Source organism: Neoarius graeffei, chromosome 1 (genome assembly GCF_027579695.1).
Source record: "Neoarius graeffei isolate fNeoGra1 chromosome 1, fNeoGra1.pri, whole genome shotgun sequence".
In the NCBI taxonomy this organism is placed as follows: Eukaryota; Metazoa; Chordata; class Actinopteri; order Siluriformes; family Ariidae; genus Neoarius; species Neoarius graeffei.
In genome coordinates this window covers 34,410,764-34,430,121 of record NC_083569.1, presented here as the reverse complement: position 1 = coordinate 34,430,121, position 19,358 = coordinate 34,410,764, and the positions used below count along the sequence as shown (strand labels likewise).

Here is a 19,358-nt window from a genome sequence, read left to right as displayed (position 1 = left end):
TAATGTAGCATGTAAGTGACATCACAATCTCAGATCCTCTTGGGTACTTTGTACTTAGAGCATGATACAGTGGTGCTTGAAAGTTTGTGAATCCTTTAGAATTTTCTATATTTCTGCATAAATATGACCTAAAACAACATCAGATTTTCACACAAGTCCTAAAAGTAGATAAAGAGAACCGAGTTGAACAAATGAGACAAAAATATTATACTTGGTCATTTATTTATTGAGGAAAATGATCCAATATTACATATCTGTGAGTGAACAGTGGGTGGTAAAAGAGAACAACTGGACTTGCTTGAAGATTCTTGAAGATGTTTCACCTCTCATCCGAAAGGCTTCTTCAGTTCTGTCTGACTGGTAGGGAGCATCAGGTATTTATCCTCTCATGGATGAAAAGCTCATCTAAGGTGTCATTGAGTCATCCTGTTAGTGTGGGTCACTGGGGGCTGGTTGTGAATGGCCTCGAGAGTCGTTAGGATGATCAATGGATTGCCCGTTAGGGTGATCAATGGAATGCTGATTCTCTCTGTCCTCCTGTGAGTCACTGAAAACAGCTGGGTTTTGGTGTGCATTCAGTTGTCTGGGAAGTGTGCCAAGGACTGCATTGTAGGTGGCTGATAAATGATGTCTTAGACCCCCACCTCTGTTCAGTGATGGCCATTCCAGGTTGACAAAAATGGCTTCTTTAACTCCTCGCTCATACCAACGATCATACGAACAGAATGGACAAGGAGGATAACAGGAACAAATGCAAGAACATTGTCATTCCCTACATTTCTGGTCTATCTGAGAAACTCAGGAGGATCTTCTACAAACACAACATTCTGGTACATTTCAGACCCAGTAACACTCTGAAGCAGAAACTGGTCTACCCTAAGGACAGAATACCCAGACACAAACAGGACAACATAGTGTATGCCATTCAGTGCAGTGAGGAATGCATGGACTCATATATTGGGGAAACAAAACAACCGCTTCACAGGCGCATGGCTCAACACAGGAGAGCCAGTTCCTCAGGCCAGGACTCTGCTGTCCACCTTCATCTTATCAACAAAGGACACTCATTTCAGGATTGCAACGTACACATTTTAGCCAGAGAGGATCATTGGTATGAGCCAGGAGTTAAAGAAGCCATTTTTGTCAACCTGGAACGGCCATCACTGAACAGAGGTGGGGGTCTAAGACATCATATATCAGACACCTACAATGCAGTCCTTGGCACACTTCCCAGACAACTGAATGCACACCAAAACCCAGCTGTTTTCAGTGACTACGTTTACATGCACGTCCAAATCGAGCTGCTGTTGGTAATCGAGCAAAGGGTCCCAGCAGGGGTGCCAGAGAAATCCAATCCTACATGCACAAGTGAAATCGGGCTATTGTGCAAGGTGCATTGTGCACCCGAGCCACACGTGGTGCTACACGCCCCATAGTGTTGGTACACTTCCGGTTGTCGTCATGAAGAAGAGCTATAGTGTTGCCAGATACTGCTGATGTTTTCCAGCCCAAAACATGTTCAAATCCGCTAAAATGCACTTAAAACCCCCAATCTGGCAACACTAGCAGTTCCGTGTTCAAGCTGTTAGGCTTGCTCTAACAGACTATGGCTACAAACTGTCCGGCGCAGACCACTGTTTTGTAAGACAACTTATTTTGCACAATAATATTTTTCTAAAGTCCATTTTTTGCTTACAAATTTTTTTTTTTTTTTTGCTTACAATTTAACTTATGTCTTAATAAACACACAAAAAGTTCAATTGTTTTGTTTTTATTGACATTCTTCAGATGTTGGACATACACACACACACACACACACACACAAATACAATGACTTGTTTATGTACACAATTCACACAAATACAATGACTTGTTTATGTACACAATTCACAGCTATGCAACAGCTGTACAGATGTATTTGGTGATACAGTAAGTGAGCTAAATTTTAACAGTGCAAACAATGCCACAAAAAGAAAAGATTCATGCCGTTGTCATGATTCGTTGTCATGCCGACCGAGGCTGTTGTGTTTCCCGCTTGTGGTCTCGTCACTCGTCACTTCCAGAAGTAGCTCGACAACTAGCTCGATAGGGTATACATGCACAAAGTAGCTCGGCAGAAATCGCATAAACTAGGTCGTGTAGCTCGATTCCGAGAAATCAAGTTCGGTTCAATTTCAGCCGAATTAAGGTGTATACATGGCATTTTGAACTTCGATTTCAGTCAAGCAACAGCAGAAATTCGATTCTCTCTATGTGCATGTAAACGTAGTGAGTGACTCACAGGAGGACAGAGAAAATCAGCATTACATTGATCACCCTAATGGGCAATCCATTGATCATCCTAACAATTTTCGAGGCCATTCACAACCAGCCCCCAGTGACCCACACCAACAGGATGACTCAATGACACCTTAGATGAGCTTTTCATCCATGAGAGGATAAATATCTGATGCTCCCTACCAGTCAGACAGAACTGAAGAAGCCTTTCAGATGAGAGGTGAAACATCTTCAAGAATCTTCAAGCAAGTCCAGTTGCTCTCTTTTACTACCCACTGTTTACCATGACCTGGATGACTGAGAATCTTCACAGACATATCTGTGAGTGGCAAAAGTATGTGAATCTCTAGGATTAGCAATTAATTTTAAGGTGAAATTAGAGTCGGGTGTTTTCAATCAATGGGATAACAATCAGGTGTGAGTAGGCACCCTGTTTTATTTAAAGAACAGGGATCTATCAAAGTCTGATCTTCACAACACATGTTTGTGGAAGTGTATCATGGCACGAACAAAGGAGATTTCTGAGGACCTCAGAAAAAGCATTGCTGATGCTCATCAGGCTGGAAAAGGTTACAAAACCATCTCTAAAGAGTTTGGACTCCACCAATCCACAGTCAGACAGACTGTGTACAAATGGAGGAAATTCAAGACCATTGTTACCCTCCCCAGGAGTGGTCGACCAACAAAGATCATTCCAAGAGCAAGGCGTGTAATAGTCGGCGAGGTCAGAAAGGATGCCAGGGTAACTTCTAAGCAACTGAAGGCCTCTCTCACATTGGCTAATGTTCATGAGTCCACCATCAGGAGAACACTGAACAACAATGGTGTGCAATGCAGGGTTGCAAAGAGAAAGACACTGCTCTCCAAAAAGAACATTGCTGCTCGTCTGCAGTTTGCTAAAGATCGCGTGGACAAGCCAGAAGGCTATTGGAAAAATGTTTTGTGGACAGATGAGACCAAAATAAAACTTTTTGGTTTAAATGAGAAGCATTATGTTTGGAGAAAGGAAAACATTGCATTCTAGCATAAGAACCTTATCCCATCTGTGAAACATGGTGGTGGTAGTATCATGGTTTGGGCCTGTTTTGCTGCATCTGGGCCAGGACGGCTTGCCATCATTGATGGAACAATGAATTCTGAATTACACCAGCAAATTTGAAAGGAAAATGTCAGGACATCTGTCCATGAACTGAATCTCAAGAGAAGGTGGGTCATGCAGCAAGACAACAACCCTAAGCACACAAGTCGTTCTACCAAAGAATGGTTAAAGAAGAATAAATTTAATGTTTTGGAATGGCCAAGTCAAAGTCCTGACCTTAATCCAATCGAAATGTTGTGGAAGGACCTGAAGCGAGCAGTTCATGTGAGGAAACCCACCAACATCCCAGAGTTGAAGCTGTTCTGTACGGAGGAATGGGCTAAAATTCCTCCAAGCCAGTGTGCAGGACTGATCAACGGTTACCGGAAACGTTTAGTTACAGTTATTGCTGCACAAGGGGGTCACACCAAATACTGAGAGCAAAGGTTCACATACTTTTGCCACTCACAGATATGTAATATTGGATCATTTTCCTCAATGAATAAATGACCAAGTGTAATATTTTTGTCTCATTGGTTCTCTTTATCTACTATTAGGACTTGTGTGAAAATATGATGATGTTTTAGGTCATATTTATGCAGAAATATAGAACATTTTAAAGGGTTCACAAATTTTCAAGCACCACTGTATATGAACCTCGGAGAGAGTAAGATTTCAGCGCCTAGGTACATTGTTTTTCTTTAAAATAAAATCTATACACAGTATACAGGTACAAATATGAACAAGTGAACATTCAAACATATCTTGTATGGACATTATCTGTCAGAATAAAGTAGTTTACTTTTGAGTTTTGTTAATCTTTAAGGTAGGATAAGACATGCAAACTATGTGCAATTTAAACAATTTGCAAAACATCATGTGACTATTTTAGTGAAGTAAAATGACCTGGTTATTAAAATTAAAATTTTGTTTTAGCTGAAGGAAAGATATTGTTCCTGAATCAGCTGTTCTTGGTATTCAGTCGTCAGTAACATGTGCCAAAGCCCAAAGTCATGTCATTATATCTATGTAATGAAGTAATTTTAGTAATTGTTATAAGCTTAGTTATCACAACAAGACTTGAGGCTGTGTAGCCATGCTTCACCCTCGTATTCTGTTCTCTACTTAGTAATGCATGTTAAAAAAATTTAATTAAAAAAATGCCACACAAAGCATCTTAACAAGATCAAGGAACTTCCTGATAGCAGGTGTAAAGGAAATGTAACACAGCCTACAAAGCATCTTTATAAAGAATCTACAAATTTCTTTTTAGAAATATGAATTATAAATGCCTGAGTACATATTATAAAATTTGTAGCACAAGCCCTTTAGCCCTATTTACCTGTATAGCTCATATAGTTGTTATAGGGTGTATTATGATAGTGCATAGATCCACAGGTGTCATTGACCAAGCCAGGGTCTTTGCATGCTTTTGACTTCGGGGTTGGAGCCGTGTCAGCACAGAAATCTCCAGTTTCCATGGATGCTGTGGTCTCCTGACATGGGTCATCACATGACTCACGTTCGCTCACCCCCTTGAAGACATGGTATAGTCCAAAAATGTGGCCCATCTCATGGATCATTGTATTGTTGTGACCAAACGTGCCAAAATAGGATGGGTTCAGTATCATTCCACCTAGAAAAGACAGTATATTCAAAGTGATTAAGAAGACACATTTTAATTTTCATATTCAATATTGTAATAAAAAGAACAAACTAATATTTATATTTATAGTTGCTTAACATGCAGATAAACATTCAGCCATTTAAAATAACTTTGATTTAAACTTCTGAAATTATTTACATAATTGGAATAGTTTTTAAGTAAAATGGATGGTGTTATATTATTGAAGGCCAAGCAGCTATTTTATGACCAATTAAAAATGGAATAGGATTTGCATGAACATCTGTAAAAGCCCTTCAGGAAAATTTTGCAACCACAGACAAGCCATTTGAGTCCACTAACTTTGAGAGAAAGAGACAGTGATATTTAAGAAATTTCACTGTTTTGCAGAAACAAAGACTGGAATCAAGCTTGGCCAGATATGTCTGGTAGACGCACATCATTTGTGGTTAGAGCAGCAGATTAGTCCATCATTGCTTTGGTATGATTTTATATAAGTTGTTTAGGGCATCAGTTTGACTTTCTTTCCAGGTACAAGACCTCAGGATCCTTTTTGCAAATAATCAGGTGATTGATCTGGATTCAAATAAGAAAAGGGAACTTGCCAAAGCCTACCAGTTTCTAAGTACCTAATCTCAATCATTATCCTTCTTTTATGTCCACTACAGACAGTAACTGTTCTATGTAGAGATTTCTGGATCAGAATGGAATGTTTATATTAGGAAAACAAATGGTGAGTATGAACTGAAGATACACACTGTCCTATAGAATTATAGGCAGCCTTCATGAAAATGAGGTATCTATCTATCTAAAAGGAAATCAGTGATTTCAAAATTTACTTTGAGTTGTATTTCATTGCAGACAGAATGAACCCAAGATATTTTTTTTTGTCTGTCAACTTGCATTTGTTCATATATATATATATATCCATTCGTACATTTCAGGTCCGCGTGGGTTTCCTCCGGGTGCTCCGGTTTCCCCCACAGTCCAAAGACATGCAGGTTAGGTTAACTGGTGACTCTAAATTGACCGTAGGTGTGAATGTGAGTGTGAATGGTTGTCTGTCTGTGTGTCAGCCCTGCGATGACCTGGCGACTTGTCCAGGGTGTACCCCGCCTTTCGCCCGTAGTCAGCTGGGATAGGCTCCAGCTTGCCTGCGACCCTGTAGAAGGATAAAGCGGCTAGAGATAATGAGATGAGATGAGACATTTCAGGTGTAGGTGCATTTGGTAATTAAGTGATCAATCTCATTAAATCAGTCTCATTAATTATTGTCATTAAATCAGTCTCATATCATTAAATCACTCATGGAATCAGTCTCATTGGATCAGTCTCATTAATTAATACCATTAATTTTGGTGCTTAATAATAAATTACCAAACAGCTAAATTATAGTATATTCCAAATTATTATGATCACTTACCATATTACATAACTCATATGCACCTTAGAATTCTTTTGAGATTTGGGCGATTTCAAAAGTATTGGAACAACAAATAAAACAGTTTCAATAATTAACTGATTTTATTATAACAAAGATAAAATGAATAATGTCAGCAGATATATACATATAAGTAAGCATAAACGGTTGAAATCTTCAGCAAACAGTGAGGTATGTACGTGTGTGTGTGTGTGTGTGTGTATTAAAAGGAGATTAAACATGAAACATGTAGTGTGTGTGTAAGGCCTTCTGGCCTACCACAAAGGAGTTAGCTTTGAATGCTGGCTAGGTGTGTGTGTGTGGGGGGGGAGTTAACCACGTGTTTCTAAGGCCCTGTCCACACGGCAGCGGATTCAGGTGACTCCGATACAATTGCTTATCGTTTAGGCCTGGCGTCCACACGGCACCGGTGTTTTGGGTGCCCAAAACGCAATCTTTTTGAGAACGGGTTCCAGAGTGGAAAGATCTGGCAACGTTGCCGTTGTGAAGTCGTCTGGATGAGTAAAACGGATTTGTTTACGATGATGTCACAACCACATGACTGTGAGTGCTTCACGCCAGGTAGAAGTGTAACGAATATCACCAGGAAAAAGCCTTACAGAGCACTAGTGAGAGTGAAACACGAGCTTGGATATTATTATTATTATTATTATTATTATTATTATTATTATGTTCAGTGTTAGTTCACAGTAGTAAGGCAAGAAGCAGAATAGTGACAGTAATAGTGAAGCAAAAACATGCAATTGTACAAACACTGCAGCTCTACAGCAAAATATTCATTTATAAAATGGTCTGATTCTTAACACCAGTAGTGCCAATGATCTCATTGCGATGCGATGCGAGTTGTCAAGAAATCCTATAACTTGGTTCATGAAACGCGCTTACAAAATATTTTCACTGTGAATATTTATTGTGTAATGCCTGGTGCAAAGTGAGAGAGAGAGAATAGCCCTTAGGGCAGAGTCAATCCCGCCAGCAAAAATAAGGGGAAAAAAGGAGCGATCTCACCTCTTCAGATGATGGTTTAAGTCCTACAATACATTCCTCAAAAAAGGGCGTAGAAAAGCAAATTAATCCATCAACGTGTATCATTCAATTTATTCCGGACAATTAAAGACGCCGCCTTCCGCGTACGTCATCCTCGTCGCCATTTTGGAAAGGTCAAAGCGGAGAATAAAGATTAGCTGCGTTTAACTGTACCAACAGGTTTACCGTCCAAAGGAGATCACATGGGATTACCTTTCACAGGTGAGAAACAGCAAATTAATCCATCAACGTGTAGTATTCAATTTATTCCGGACCATTAAAGACGCCGCCTTCCGCGTACGTCATCCTCGCCGCCATATTGGAAAGGTCAAAGCGGAGAATAAAGATTAGCTGCGTTTAACTGTACCAACAGGTTTACCGTCCAAATGAGATCACATGGGATTACCTTTCACAGGTGAGACTGGAAAAATACTTTTCATTGTATTTGGTCATTATAATGTAATTTTACGAACAGATTTTCCTGACTTTGTGGCTAATATGAAGTCTCGCGCATAATAGTTTATGCGCATGCGTCCTTACTTCTATTCCCATACGAAAAAGAACAGTAAAGAACTTATGAGTTTACCACTGTCTTAGTAGTAAATCCTTATAAATATAAGGATAAATCCTTATAATGATTTATAAATAAATATATATGCCATGTATGATTTACTCCTGAAAGTGGCCCATTTTGCATTTTCCTCATACAAATTTTTTATGAAAATCTAGTATGTATGAAGTGAACATTGTGCATGGTTTTTACAGATAATGTGTATGATGAATTTATACTGTCTTTGTATGCTTCATGTAATGTTTGTAGTTTTAAATTATATTTTACAGTTTAAAATGTATATGCCTTTTATATGTAAATTTACATATAAAAGGCATGTACATTTTAAACTGTAAAATATAATTTAAAACTACAAACATTACATGAAGCATACAAAGACAGTGTAAATTCATCATACACATTATCTGTAAAAACCATGCACAATGTTCACTTCATACATACTAGATTTTCATAAAAAATTTGTATGAGGAAAATGCAAAATGGGCCACTTTCAGGAGTAAATCATACATGGCATATATATTTATTTATAAGGATTTACTACTAAGACAGTGGTAAACTCTTATAAGTTCTTTACTGTTCTTTTTCGTATGGGTTGTTCTGGTGTGTCCGAAGGGACCGTCTTACAGCGCCCCTAGAGGTGTGGCATGTGTATTGCATCGTTTTCAGCAAGCGTTGCGTTGCCATATGGACCTGATTTCTACTGATCGTTGCCCATTTGGAGGCGATATTTTTTTTTAAATAACATCACGTTGCCGTTGTCGTGTGGATGTGGCCTAAGTAAACAAGGGAGTTAGCTTTGGTTGCTAAGACAAAAGAATTAGCCGTATGTGGCTAGCTAAGGCCCAAGGATCCTACCTTGTGGAGTTAAGAACAAAGGAATGTTATCTAAGGTGTGGGGGAGGATGACCACATGTTGGAGACAAAAGATTAGCTTTGTGTAGCTAACTCCACGTGGTGGAGGCCTTGTGATCCCTTGAGACAATACAATTAGCCCTGGATGCTAATGAGACAAAAGAATTAGCTGTAGGCTAATTTCACCAGCTTATAGCATTACTAAAACCACTGAAATCTTGATAAGGTCAAATATGTGTAAGAATGAAATTAAGAGTGTTAGGAAGGAATAGAAGAAAGCATGCAAAACTTATCTATTAAAAAAAACTGAGAGATCAAAACAAAATAGAACAATTATGGAACACAAAAATCAGTGTGCACACTTAAACAGTTCCTGAGTTTAAATTCACACTGCTTCATAAAAGCTAATTCCTAAGACTAGGTTTTGTGCCCAAAAAATGCCAGTCTCTTACTTCAGTATCTCGTCTCTACGCGAGATTATGAGATGTTCCGAGACTTTTGGAGTTTCACCATTGTGGAGGCCTCCGTGAAGCACAGAGAATTTCTTGGTCCGACGCGTGGTTGCTCGTGATGAAAAGAAAGTCTCTGATCAGACAATGTGCACAGAGAATTAATTAGAAGGATCCGGTTGCTTCTAACCTTAAATTAACTGCTTGGGCTGCAGTCGTACGTACTTATAATGAATAAAACCGGTTGTAACTTAGTCTGAGTCTAAAAATCGCGCGATTCTGGATTTTTACCGTGGCCAAAGGTAAACAAAAATCGCGCTGAATCGTGGATGCTCTGAGAGCAGATGTCTCCTTTGTCTGTTACCGCGTGGTTCACAGAGCCGAGGAGATAGTGTCTCTTTATGCCTACGGATCCTAGTCCTAGAACCAAAGAGAAAGAAGGAAGCGTTGCTCAGTTCCTTATGCTTTCATGGAGGATGTGACGTTGGAAATCCCGCCCAGGCGTGACGTAGGTCAACGCGGAAGTTGGTTGATGGGAAATGTGGTTTCTTAAAGAGATGGGCTGTTTAAGTTCTTAGACAGACTGTACCTACACAGGTCTGCAACACATTCCAAAAAAGTTGGGACAGGGGCAATTTAGGGCTAGTAATGAGGTCAAACAATTAAAGTGCTAGTCTTAGAAAAATGACATCACCCCTGGAAATTATACCTTATAAAGCTAGACATGTTAAATAGTTTACTGTCTAATTTATCTTTTAATACGAGACTGAGAACATGTTCTATTTAACTGGTAAAGTTTGGCTCTTTGAGTCCACCATTACACAATGTGTTCCTGATAAGTTAGTGTTAATTCAAAGGAAGTGAGTTCATAGGTGCAACGCTTGAAAGTTTGCGGCATTTCTGGCTTTGTCTGCTTTGCAAAATGTAGCACATTCTTATCAATTTTTTTTTATTCCACAACAAAACTAAAACCAAAGCATGCCTCCTAAGAGGTGTGTCATTCAAGGCTGTTCAAGTGTAGCCAAGAAAAAAGTGGAATTTTGATCCATTATACCCCAAAGTCAGCAGGTCACTTGTGGAATGAATGGGTTCGACTTGTATGGACAAAGAGAGGTAACTTCAAGCCGACAGAATAATTTGGTGCCTGCACCATACATTTTGAAAAAGATAAATTTGTGAGGCAGATTCACATAGAAGGATTTGTGTGACATCTGGTACACGGAGCAGTTCCTACAATCTGGAAACAGAAGTCAGAAGTGCCATCCCAAAGAGCTCACTGCACAGTAAGTGTCAAGCTTGTATTTAGCCTGTTGCTTGAATTTATTAGTTGGTCTTAGTCTTTTATGCTTTTCACTGATAGCAGTGCTGAAGTTTTATACAAGGCTAATTAATGGCAGTAATTAGGCACTTTCACTTTCAGTGCTGGAACCTGCAAGAGTGGGTGGTGTGTTGTGCAATACACATCGTGCACAGCAAGTGCGCAACAGCCAGGAGTTTGTTAGGGTTAACTTCCAAATCTAAGTTGCTCATAAAACTACAACATTTTCTGTTTCTAACAGTACCAATTAGGACCATGGAGACCCTTTCTATTTTGTGCTACAACATTAAGAAGAGTTTTGTGTGTGTGTGTGTGTGTGTGTGTGTGTGTGTTTGGGGGGGTGTCAACATGCAATTACCATTATTTATTTTTTACTAAAATCACCATATCTCTGCAACCATAAAATGTTTTTTTTTCAAAATTCCAAAACCTGTGATCTTCTTCCTGTCACACATGCGTGCCATGGTGCGTGCATCAGTCAGACTCTCGGGCATGCTCTGGACCACACTCGCACCAAGCGGACCCTTGCACGAGCGCTGTTAACTATTTGTGGCAGCGGGGGCACGGTCAAGCGTCAGTCTGTGACCGGAGGGCGGAGTCAGGGAAGGTAAGTGGCAGAATCACTGCACCTGATGTCAGTTAACCTGTGTTTGTGTGTCTTCCCCAGTGACCGCGCCCTATATAACGAGAGAGAGGGCAGAGGAAGGGAGCTCTCTCCCCAACCAGACGACTGATGTGTGTGTGCGTTTCTGTGTGACTGGGAGATTGAAAAATCTGAAAATAAAGAGCTTTTTGAAACTCATTTCTGGCCTGCCGTACTTCTGTGCTCCACCCACCCGCTCAAAGTCTTACAGTGGTGCTGAGACCCGGGAGGAGCACAGAGGAGAACAGCCCCATGGAGTCCTCCCCCTTCGCGGACCTGATCCATGCCCTCGCCACAGCCCAACAGAGCCAGCACCAGGCGCTGGTCGCCCTCCGAAAGGAGCAAGCGCAAAGGTTCGAGGCCCTGGTGCTGGCGCAACAGGAAGATAGTCAGGCGTTCCGGCACCTCCTCGCGTCGCGGGGTCCACCACCTCCACCGTCGCGGGCCCTCCCCACCTCACCCTAATGAAGATGGGCCTGCACGACGACCCCGAGGCCTTCCTAGCACTCTTGAAGCAAGCAGCAGAGGCCTGAGGCTGGCCAGTGGAACAGCGCGCGGCGTGCCTCCTCCCCCTGCTAAGGGTCAGGTGCAGCTGGCCGCGCTACAGCTCCCCGCCAACAGCTGGCTGGTCTACGCAGACCTGCGCCGGGCCATCCTCCAGCATGTGGGGCGCACCCCTGAACAACTACGCCAGTGCTTCCGCGCTCTATGCCTAGAGGAGGTTGGCCGGCCGTTCGCGTTTGGCCAGCAACTCCGGGACGGCTGCCGGCGGTGGCTGAGGGCTGACAACCACAACACCGAGGGAATCATCGATCTGGTGGTACGGGAGCAGTTTGTCGCGCAACTTCCCGAAGGGACCGCAGAGTGGGTCCAGTGCCATCGCCCACCATCACTGGATCAGGCCATTGAGTTGGCGGAGGATCATTTGGTGGCTGTTCCAATGGCAGGATCACAGATCTCCTCTTCTCCTCTCTCTCTTTCTCCCCCTCCCCTTCTGTGTCTTGTCCTCACCCCATTCCCCCACCACAGAGGTGGGGGCCGGCTCCACCCCAGCCAGCCCGCCGCACCCGCAGTGCCCTCCTGTTTCCCGCGTCTGTCTCTCCCCCCCCTCAGGTGAGTGAGCCCCAGAGCACCAGTACAGAGAGAGAGCCCAGGCCGGTTTGCTGGCGCTGTGGGGAGCTGGGGCACCTCCAGCATCAGTGTTCGGCAATGGAGGTGGGCGCGGTGGTCCGGATCCCTGACGCACCAGGAACCGCCCTCAATCGGGCCGGAGCATATCACATACCGGTGAGTGTCCAAGGGGATACGTATCAGGCATTGGTGGACTCCGGCTGTAATCAGACCTCAAGCCACCAAAGCCTGGTGCAAGATGAGGCATTGGGGAGAGCACAATTGGTGAAGGTGTTGTGTGTGCATGGGGATGTTCATAACTACCCTTTAGTGTCGGTCCACATTCTATTTTGAGGGGAAAAATTTAGTGTAAAGGCGACGGTTAATCCTCGCCTTACCCACTCGATAATTTTGGGGACTGATTGGCTGGGATTTCGGGAATTAATGACTCATTTAGTGAAGAGTGGGTCCTGCCATAGTTCAGCAGGGGGAGGTCCCGGTGTGGCATTGGCGGGAGCAGCTGTCACAGAGCCGTCTATGTCATCTCCATGTCAGAGTGAGGAGCAGCAGGCTCCTCCTCCCTCTCTCGGGGAATCCTTCGAGGATTTTCCGTTAGAGCAGTCGCGAGATGAGACTCTGCGGCATGCGTTTGACCAAGTGAGAGTAATCGATGGTCAAACGCTCCAGCCAAACGCCACCCTGTCCTTCTGCTATTTCTCCATTATGAAGGATAGATTATACTGAGTGACACAGGACACTCAGACTAATCACACAACTTTTGATCCCAAAGAGCCACCGGGAATTGATATTCCAGGCGGCTCACTTTAATCCCATGGCTAGACACTTGGGGCAGGATAAGACACTAGCCCGAATAATGGCCCGGTTCTATTGGCCAGGGATTCACGGCGATGTCCGTAGGTGGTGCATGGCATGCCGCGAATGCTAGTTAGTAAATCCAGCAGCCATTCCAAAAGTGCCTTTGCACCCTCGACCATTAATCGAGACCCCGTTTGAAAGAATTGGGATGGATCTCGTTGGGCCATTAGATCAGTCAACATGAGGGTATTGCTTTATTTTAGTTCTGGTAGACTATGCAACGCAATACCCGGAAGCAGTGCCCCTTCGCAATATCTCAGCACGTAGTATTGCAGAAGCACTCTTCCATGTCATCTCCCAAGTCGGAATCCCCAAAGAGATTCTAACTGATCAAGGCACTTCGTTTATGTCATGCACACTGCGCGAACTGTATGGGTTATTGGGAATTAAGCCGATCTGCACCAGTGTTTATCACCCACAAACGGATGGTTTAGACGAACGGTTCAATCACACCCTCAAGAATATAATTAAAAAGTTTGTACACGAGGACGCATGCAAGTGGGATAAATGGCTCAAACTCCTGTTATTCGCAGTGCAAGAGGTCCTACAATCCTCCACGGGGTTCTCCCCATTCGAATTATTATATGGGCGTAAGCCGCGCGGCATCCTAGATGTACTGTGGGAAATTTGGGAGGAGGGACCTTCACCGAGCAAAAATGAAATTCAATACGTTATCGACCTGCGTGCAAAACTCCACACACTCACACACCTAACCCAGGAGAATTTGCGGCAGGCCCAAGAACGGCAAATCCGCCTGTACAACAAGGGTACGCGCCTTAGGGAGTTTGCACCGGGAGATAAAGTACTCGTACTGTTACCCATGTCGAGCTCCAAATTGGTCGCCAAGTGGCAAGGACCCTTTGAGGTCACACGGTGAGTCGGGGATGTTGACTATGAGGTGAGGTGAATGGACAGGGTGGGGTGCTACAGATTTAATACCTCAATCTGCTCAAACTCTGGAACGAGGAGGTCCCTGTGGCGTTGGTGTCGTTGGTTCTGGAGAAGGTGGAGCTGGGGCCAGAAGTTCAAAAGGGAACACTGACATCGCTTACCTCTCCGGTCCCCTGTGGAGACCACCTCTCCCCAACCCAACTCACAGAGGTTGCCCAGTTGCAGACTGAATTTTTGGATGTGTTCTTGCCCTTGCCTGGCCGCACCCGCCTCATAGAACACCACATTGAGACACCCCCGGGGGTGGTAGTGTGCAGCCGCCCTTACAGGCTGCCTGAACACAAGAAAAAGGTGGTTCGGGAAGAACTCGAGGCCATGCTTGACACGGGCATCGCCGAGGAGTCCCACAGTGACTGGAGCAGCCCAGTGGTCTTGGTTCCCAAGGCCGATGGGTCGGTCCGGTTCTGTGTGGACTATAGAAAAGTCAACGTGGTATCTAAATTCGATGCGTACCCAATGCCTCGTATTGACGAGTTGCTGGATCGACGAGGCATGGCTCGCTTTTATTCGACACTGGATTTGACAAAGGGTTATTGGCAGATCCCCTTGATTCCACCATCCCAAGAAAAAACTGCCTTTTCCACACTGTTTGACTTACACCAATTTGTCACTTCCTTTTGAGCTGTTTGGGGCGCCTGCCACGTTCCAGTGGCTTATGGACAGGGTCCTCCGCCCCCACACCACCTATGCAGCCGCATACTTAGATGACATTATAATCTATAGTACCGTATTTTTCGGACTATAAGTCGCACTTTTTTTCATGGTTCGGCTAGCCATGCGACTTATACTCCGGTGCGACGTATATATGTTTTTTTTTTTTTTCACCGCGGAATAACTGGAGCTGATGCTGAGTCTGACGACAGCCACGCAGAAGAAGAGGAAACGGCGCTTCGTCTGCCGCTGGAGTTGGCAGAGTTGTTCAGAAGCGACACCGAGGATGAGGAATTCAATGGATTTGCTGATTTGGAGTGAAATCATCAGCTTGATAAACTTGATTGACCTGTGCTTTATTATTAATGATAGGGCTATAGTTATTTAAATAAGTTATGTAATGATTTTAGGCAGTGCTTAATTTGTGAAGTGGGAGGTCCCGGAACGCAGGAGGTGGGTGGGTCCGGCGACTCAAAAAAAAAAAGGTGTGGGGGGGGGTTTACTATAACTTTACGCACACGCGCTTATTGTGTGTGTAAAAAAATATATATAATATCAGACATTATGATCTTAGAAAACGCTTTAGTGACGAACAGTTACAGACAGTAATATGTCGTGATATGTTATAAAATATTTTTATTAGGCTATATATTAAATTATATATTACATTTATCTTCTAAAATAACAGACTGTACTCATCACAGCCGGTTTATTTCACCACTGGAGATCAGATCACACAAGACATGAGTTAAATTACTCTTTTTAAGGATTTAAGTAGGGTATTTAAAAGCGGTTGTTGTTGTTTTTTTCACTAGACGGTTAGTCTTTGGAGATGATATACCTATAGCCTACTTGACCTCTGATTTAATGAAATAAAATTCAACAAAAATGAAGAATGACTCTCCTCGATGATGACTATAGCTTTAATAACAAAGATGAAAGAGCCATGGGGCGATAATAAGCCCTACCGGTAAAAATAATCTAAAAGCAAACTGATTAATGCATCAGTAATAGGCTACTAATATTAGTTATAATAATAATAATATAGGCTATTAGTAATAACGATAGTGATAGTATTAAAGATAGTAGTAGATATTTAAAATAATCAGACTAGGCTACTTACAGGGCAAAGGGCGCGTTATCACTGCTCAGCTGTTCGGTTATTAAATAAACAATGCAGTCGCGCAGTAACCACGCGCCGCTTATCAGATACAATCACAGATTCTATGGATAGAATAACCCTTCAAAAAAGTGCGACTTATAGTCCGGTGCGACGTATATATGTTTTTTTCATCTTCATAATGCATTTTTTGGCTGATGCGACTTAAACTCCGGAGCGACGTATAGTCCGGAAAATACGGTAATGACTGGCCACGGCATCTGCAACACCTGAGGGCCGTCCTTAGGTCGCTGAGGCGAGCGGGTCTCACGGCCAACCCAAAGAAGTGTGCGATTGGGTGGGTGGAAGTACGGTATTTGGGCTTCCACTTGGGCAATGGGCAGGTGCGTCCCCAAATTAATAAGACAGCAGCGATTGCGGCCTGCCCGAGGCCCAAGACCAAAAAGGGGGTGAGACAGTTCCTGGGGCTGGCTGGCTACTATCATAGGTTTATACCTAATTATTCGGATGTCACCAGCCTGCTGACTGATCTCACTAAAAAGGGGGCACCAGCTCCGGTCCAGTGGACGGAGCAATGCCAGCAGGCTTTCTCTGAGGTGAAGGCTGCACTGTGTGGGGGGCCACTGTTACACTCCCCTGACTTTTCTCTCCCCTTTATGTTGCAGATGGACATGTCAGACAGAGGGCTGGGGGCTGTTCTGTCCCAGGAGGGGGAGGGGGAGGATCGCCCCGTGCTGTATATCAGCAAAAAGCTGTCGGTGCGTGAGGGCCGCTACAGCACGATAGAGAAGGAGTGCCTCGCCATCAAGTGGGTGGTCCTCGCCCTCCGCTACTACCTGCTGGGATGCCCTTTCACCCTCTGTTCGGACCACATGCCCCTCCAGTGGCTCCACCGCATGAAGGATGCCAATGCGCAGATCACCCGTTGGTATCTGGCACTCCAGCCCTTTAACTTCAAGGTGATCAAGGTGATCCACAGGCCGGGGGCGCAGATGGTCATGGTGGACTTCCTCTCCCATCAAGGGGGGGGAGGAGTCGGCTGCAGGCCAGATGGCTGCCTGGCCTGAATCAGGTGGTGGGGGTATGTGGCAGCGGGGGCATGGTCAAGTGTCGGTCTGTGACCGGAGGGCAGAGTCAGGGAAGGTAAGTGGCAGAATCACTGCACCTGATGTCAGTTAACCTGTGTTTGTGTGTCTTCCCCAGTGACCATGCCCTATATAACGAGAGAGAGAGCAAAGGAAAGGAGCTCTCGCCCCAACCAGACGACTGATGTGTGTGCGCACGCGTGTCTGTGTGACTGGGAGATTGAAAAAGTTGAAAAGCTGAAGATAAAGAGCTTTTTGAAACTCAGTTCTGGCCTGCCATACTTCTGTGCTCCACCCACCCGCTCAAAGTCCTACACTACTGTAGAAGAAAATTATAGAGTAATTTTCAGAGAAATTGTAGTGATTTTAGATAAGTCACTGTGTCTCATGTATATATAAGATGAAGAATGTTGCTTTTGTGTCACACTGTTCTATTCTGCAAGGCTATCATAAGCATGTGTACATGCAAAGATAGCAGAGAATATGCCCTGACTGTGAGAGGAGATAAACAGGGCAACATCTGATATGCAAGTTATGCTAAACTGTATAAAGAGTGTGTATGATAACAAGAGGGCACTTATCTGGGTGAAATGCTTTGTGATTTTAATTGCGGAGAAGCCTGTTCCTGCAAGAGTATAATAAACTCAAATTCTGCTTGCTTTTCCCCTAACAGCCTCGAGGTGTTGATTTATTACATTTTTCCACCACAATTCCATGGCATAGTCGGCAGGATATCACGAATAGTGGAAATCTCCAGATCCTTTGAGGAGAAAACATCATTATTGAGTCTGACGAGCTCCCAGGAGACAGACTGATGAGTAGACAATGGGGGATCTCCTGCTACCGCTGAGATCCAACGAACTTGTGGTGAGGAAAAGCTTTTTTCTTTTATTCTTGTCAATTAATGAAAAATGATTGTGTTGCAGTGAAATGTAGTAGACACGTGAATAGATGGGTGGACCCCTCGGTGTGCATATTTTTGAGAGGGTGAATACGTACCAGGTTGAGAGAGAAAAACCCTTTCTGGTTATTTTAAGTAAGGTTTTGGGCAGACTAGAAACCTACCCGTTATTGACGAATAGCAGTAAGCAATCGTGATCATGGCATGTTTGGGGTAACCGTGAGGGTCATTCCATGCCAAATCAACAAGAGGTTATGCTCGACCATCTCAGATTTCAATGAAATTTGGAGGGCTCAAAGATACTATTAAAAGAAGTTAATCCCCAAAATTTGAGCTTCCTATCACCAATAGTTTCAGAGATACAGGCATTTGAATTTTTCGATTTTTTTGTTTTTTGCTCAAAACATACATATTTCAAAGTGCAATATAATCTTTATTATGCAAGATAGAAACCTAAAATTTTGCACAGAGAGACTCAATGTCTTGTACTACAAGCTTCAACTTAGAATTTCAATGGTCATTGTATATTAGATGGTGATTTTAACAAGGAAATTAAAAAGACAAATTTGCATTTTTTGCATTTTTAACTCATTCTGGAAGCTTGCCTGTGGCAGTAATGCTTAAACTAAGAATGTTATTCAAATCTACACAGAAATATCTACCAATTTCAGTTTTACCAAGTCTCCACTATTCCTAGTTTGTCTGTAATAGGGTTTTGAAATTCGCCGATTTCTAAAACATGCCATTTTCAGTAGCAAGAAATCCAATGTGGGATAGCAGTTAGGAACTTGTAAATTTTTTTCAGTAATCCCCAAGACCCATATTTTATATTTCCAAATTTTTGTTCTGTGTCTCTCAAGTATTTTTAAACTACAGGGGTTTAAAAAATCCATTTTCACCAAATTCGAATTTTTTATATATTTTCATATAACTGATATTTGAGGGTTAATAAATGCTTCAATAAGGCTCAAGTAGGTTAGGAGACATGTTTCTTCCTTAATTTTAAATAAAATATTTCAATTAATGCTCAGTATTAATTATTTGTAAATTGATTTTAATCTAAGACTGTGTAACATTAGCAATCAATGACCAGCTATTGTGTACCAGTCAACAGCCAGCCTTATCAATATCAACACAGCACAATAGAGATCTTGCAGTCACGTGACCGGAAAGTACACAGCCGCCATCTTGTCGGTAAAAAACACGGCTGAATACTGCTGCACTCGTGTACAGAATGGATCAATTTCAACCGACGGACTACACAGCTCATTTTTCTAATGAACAGAATACTAGATATGTCTAAAATAAACAATCTACAGATTAGTGACCCTTATGGCTTACCGGACAGAGTTTTCACGACCGGATTTTGAACTGCCAGCGGAATA

The 19,358-nt window shown here is 43.0% G+C and overlaps 1 protein-coding gene across 2 annotated transcripts in view; it reads right to left on the bottom strand.

Annotated features, from left to right (window-relative positions):
• The window catches only part of pappa2 (pappalysin 2), a 312,855-nt gene that overhangs the window by 223,258 nt on the left and 70,239 nt on the right, over window positions 1-19,358 (bottom strand). For both annotated transcript variants that reach the window (XM_060931153.1, XM_060931162.1), the window contains exon 4: window positions 4,698-4,991. In XM_060931153.1, the coding sequence (XP_060787136.1) occupies window positions 4,698-4,991 (294 nt within the window). The remainder of the gene's footprint in view (window positions 1-4,697; window positions 4,992-19,358) is intronic.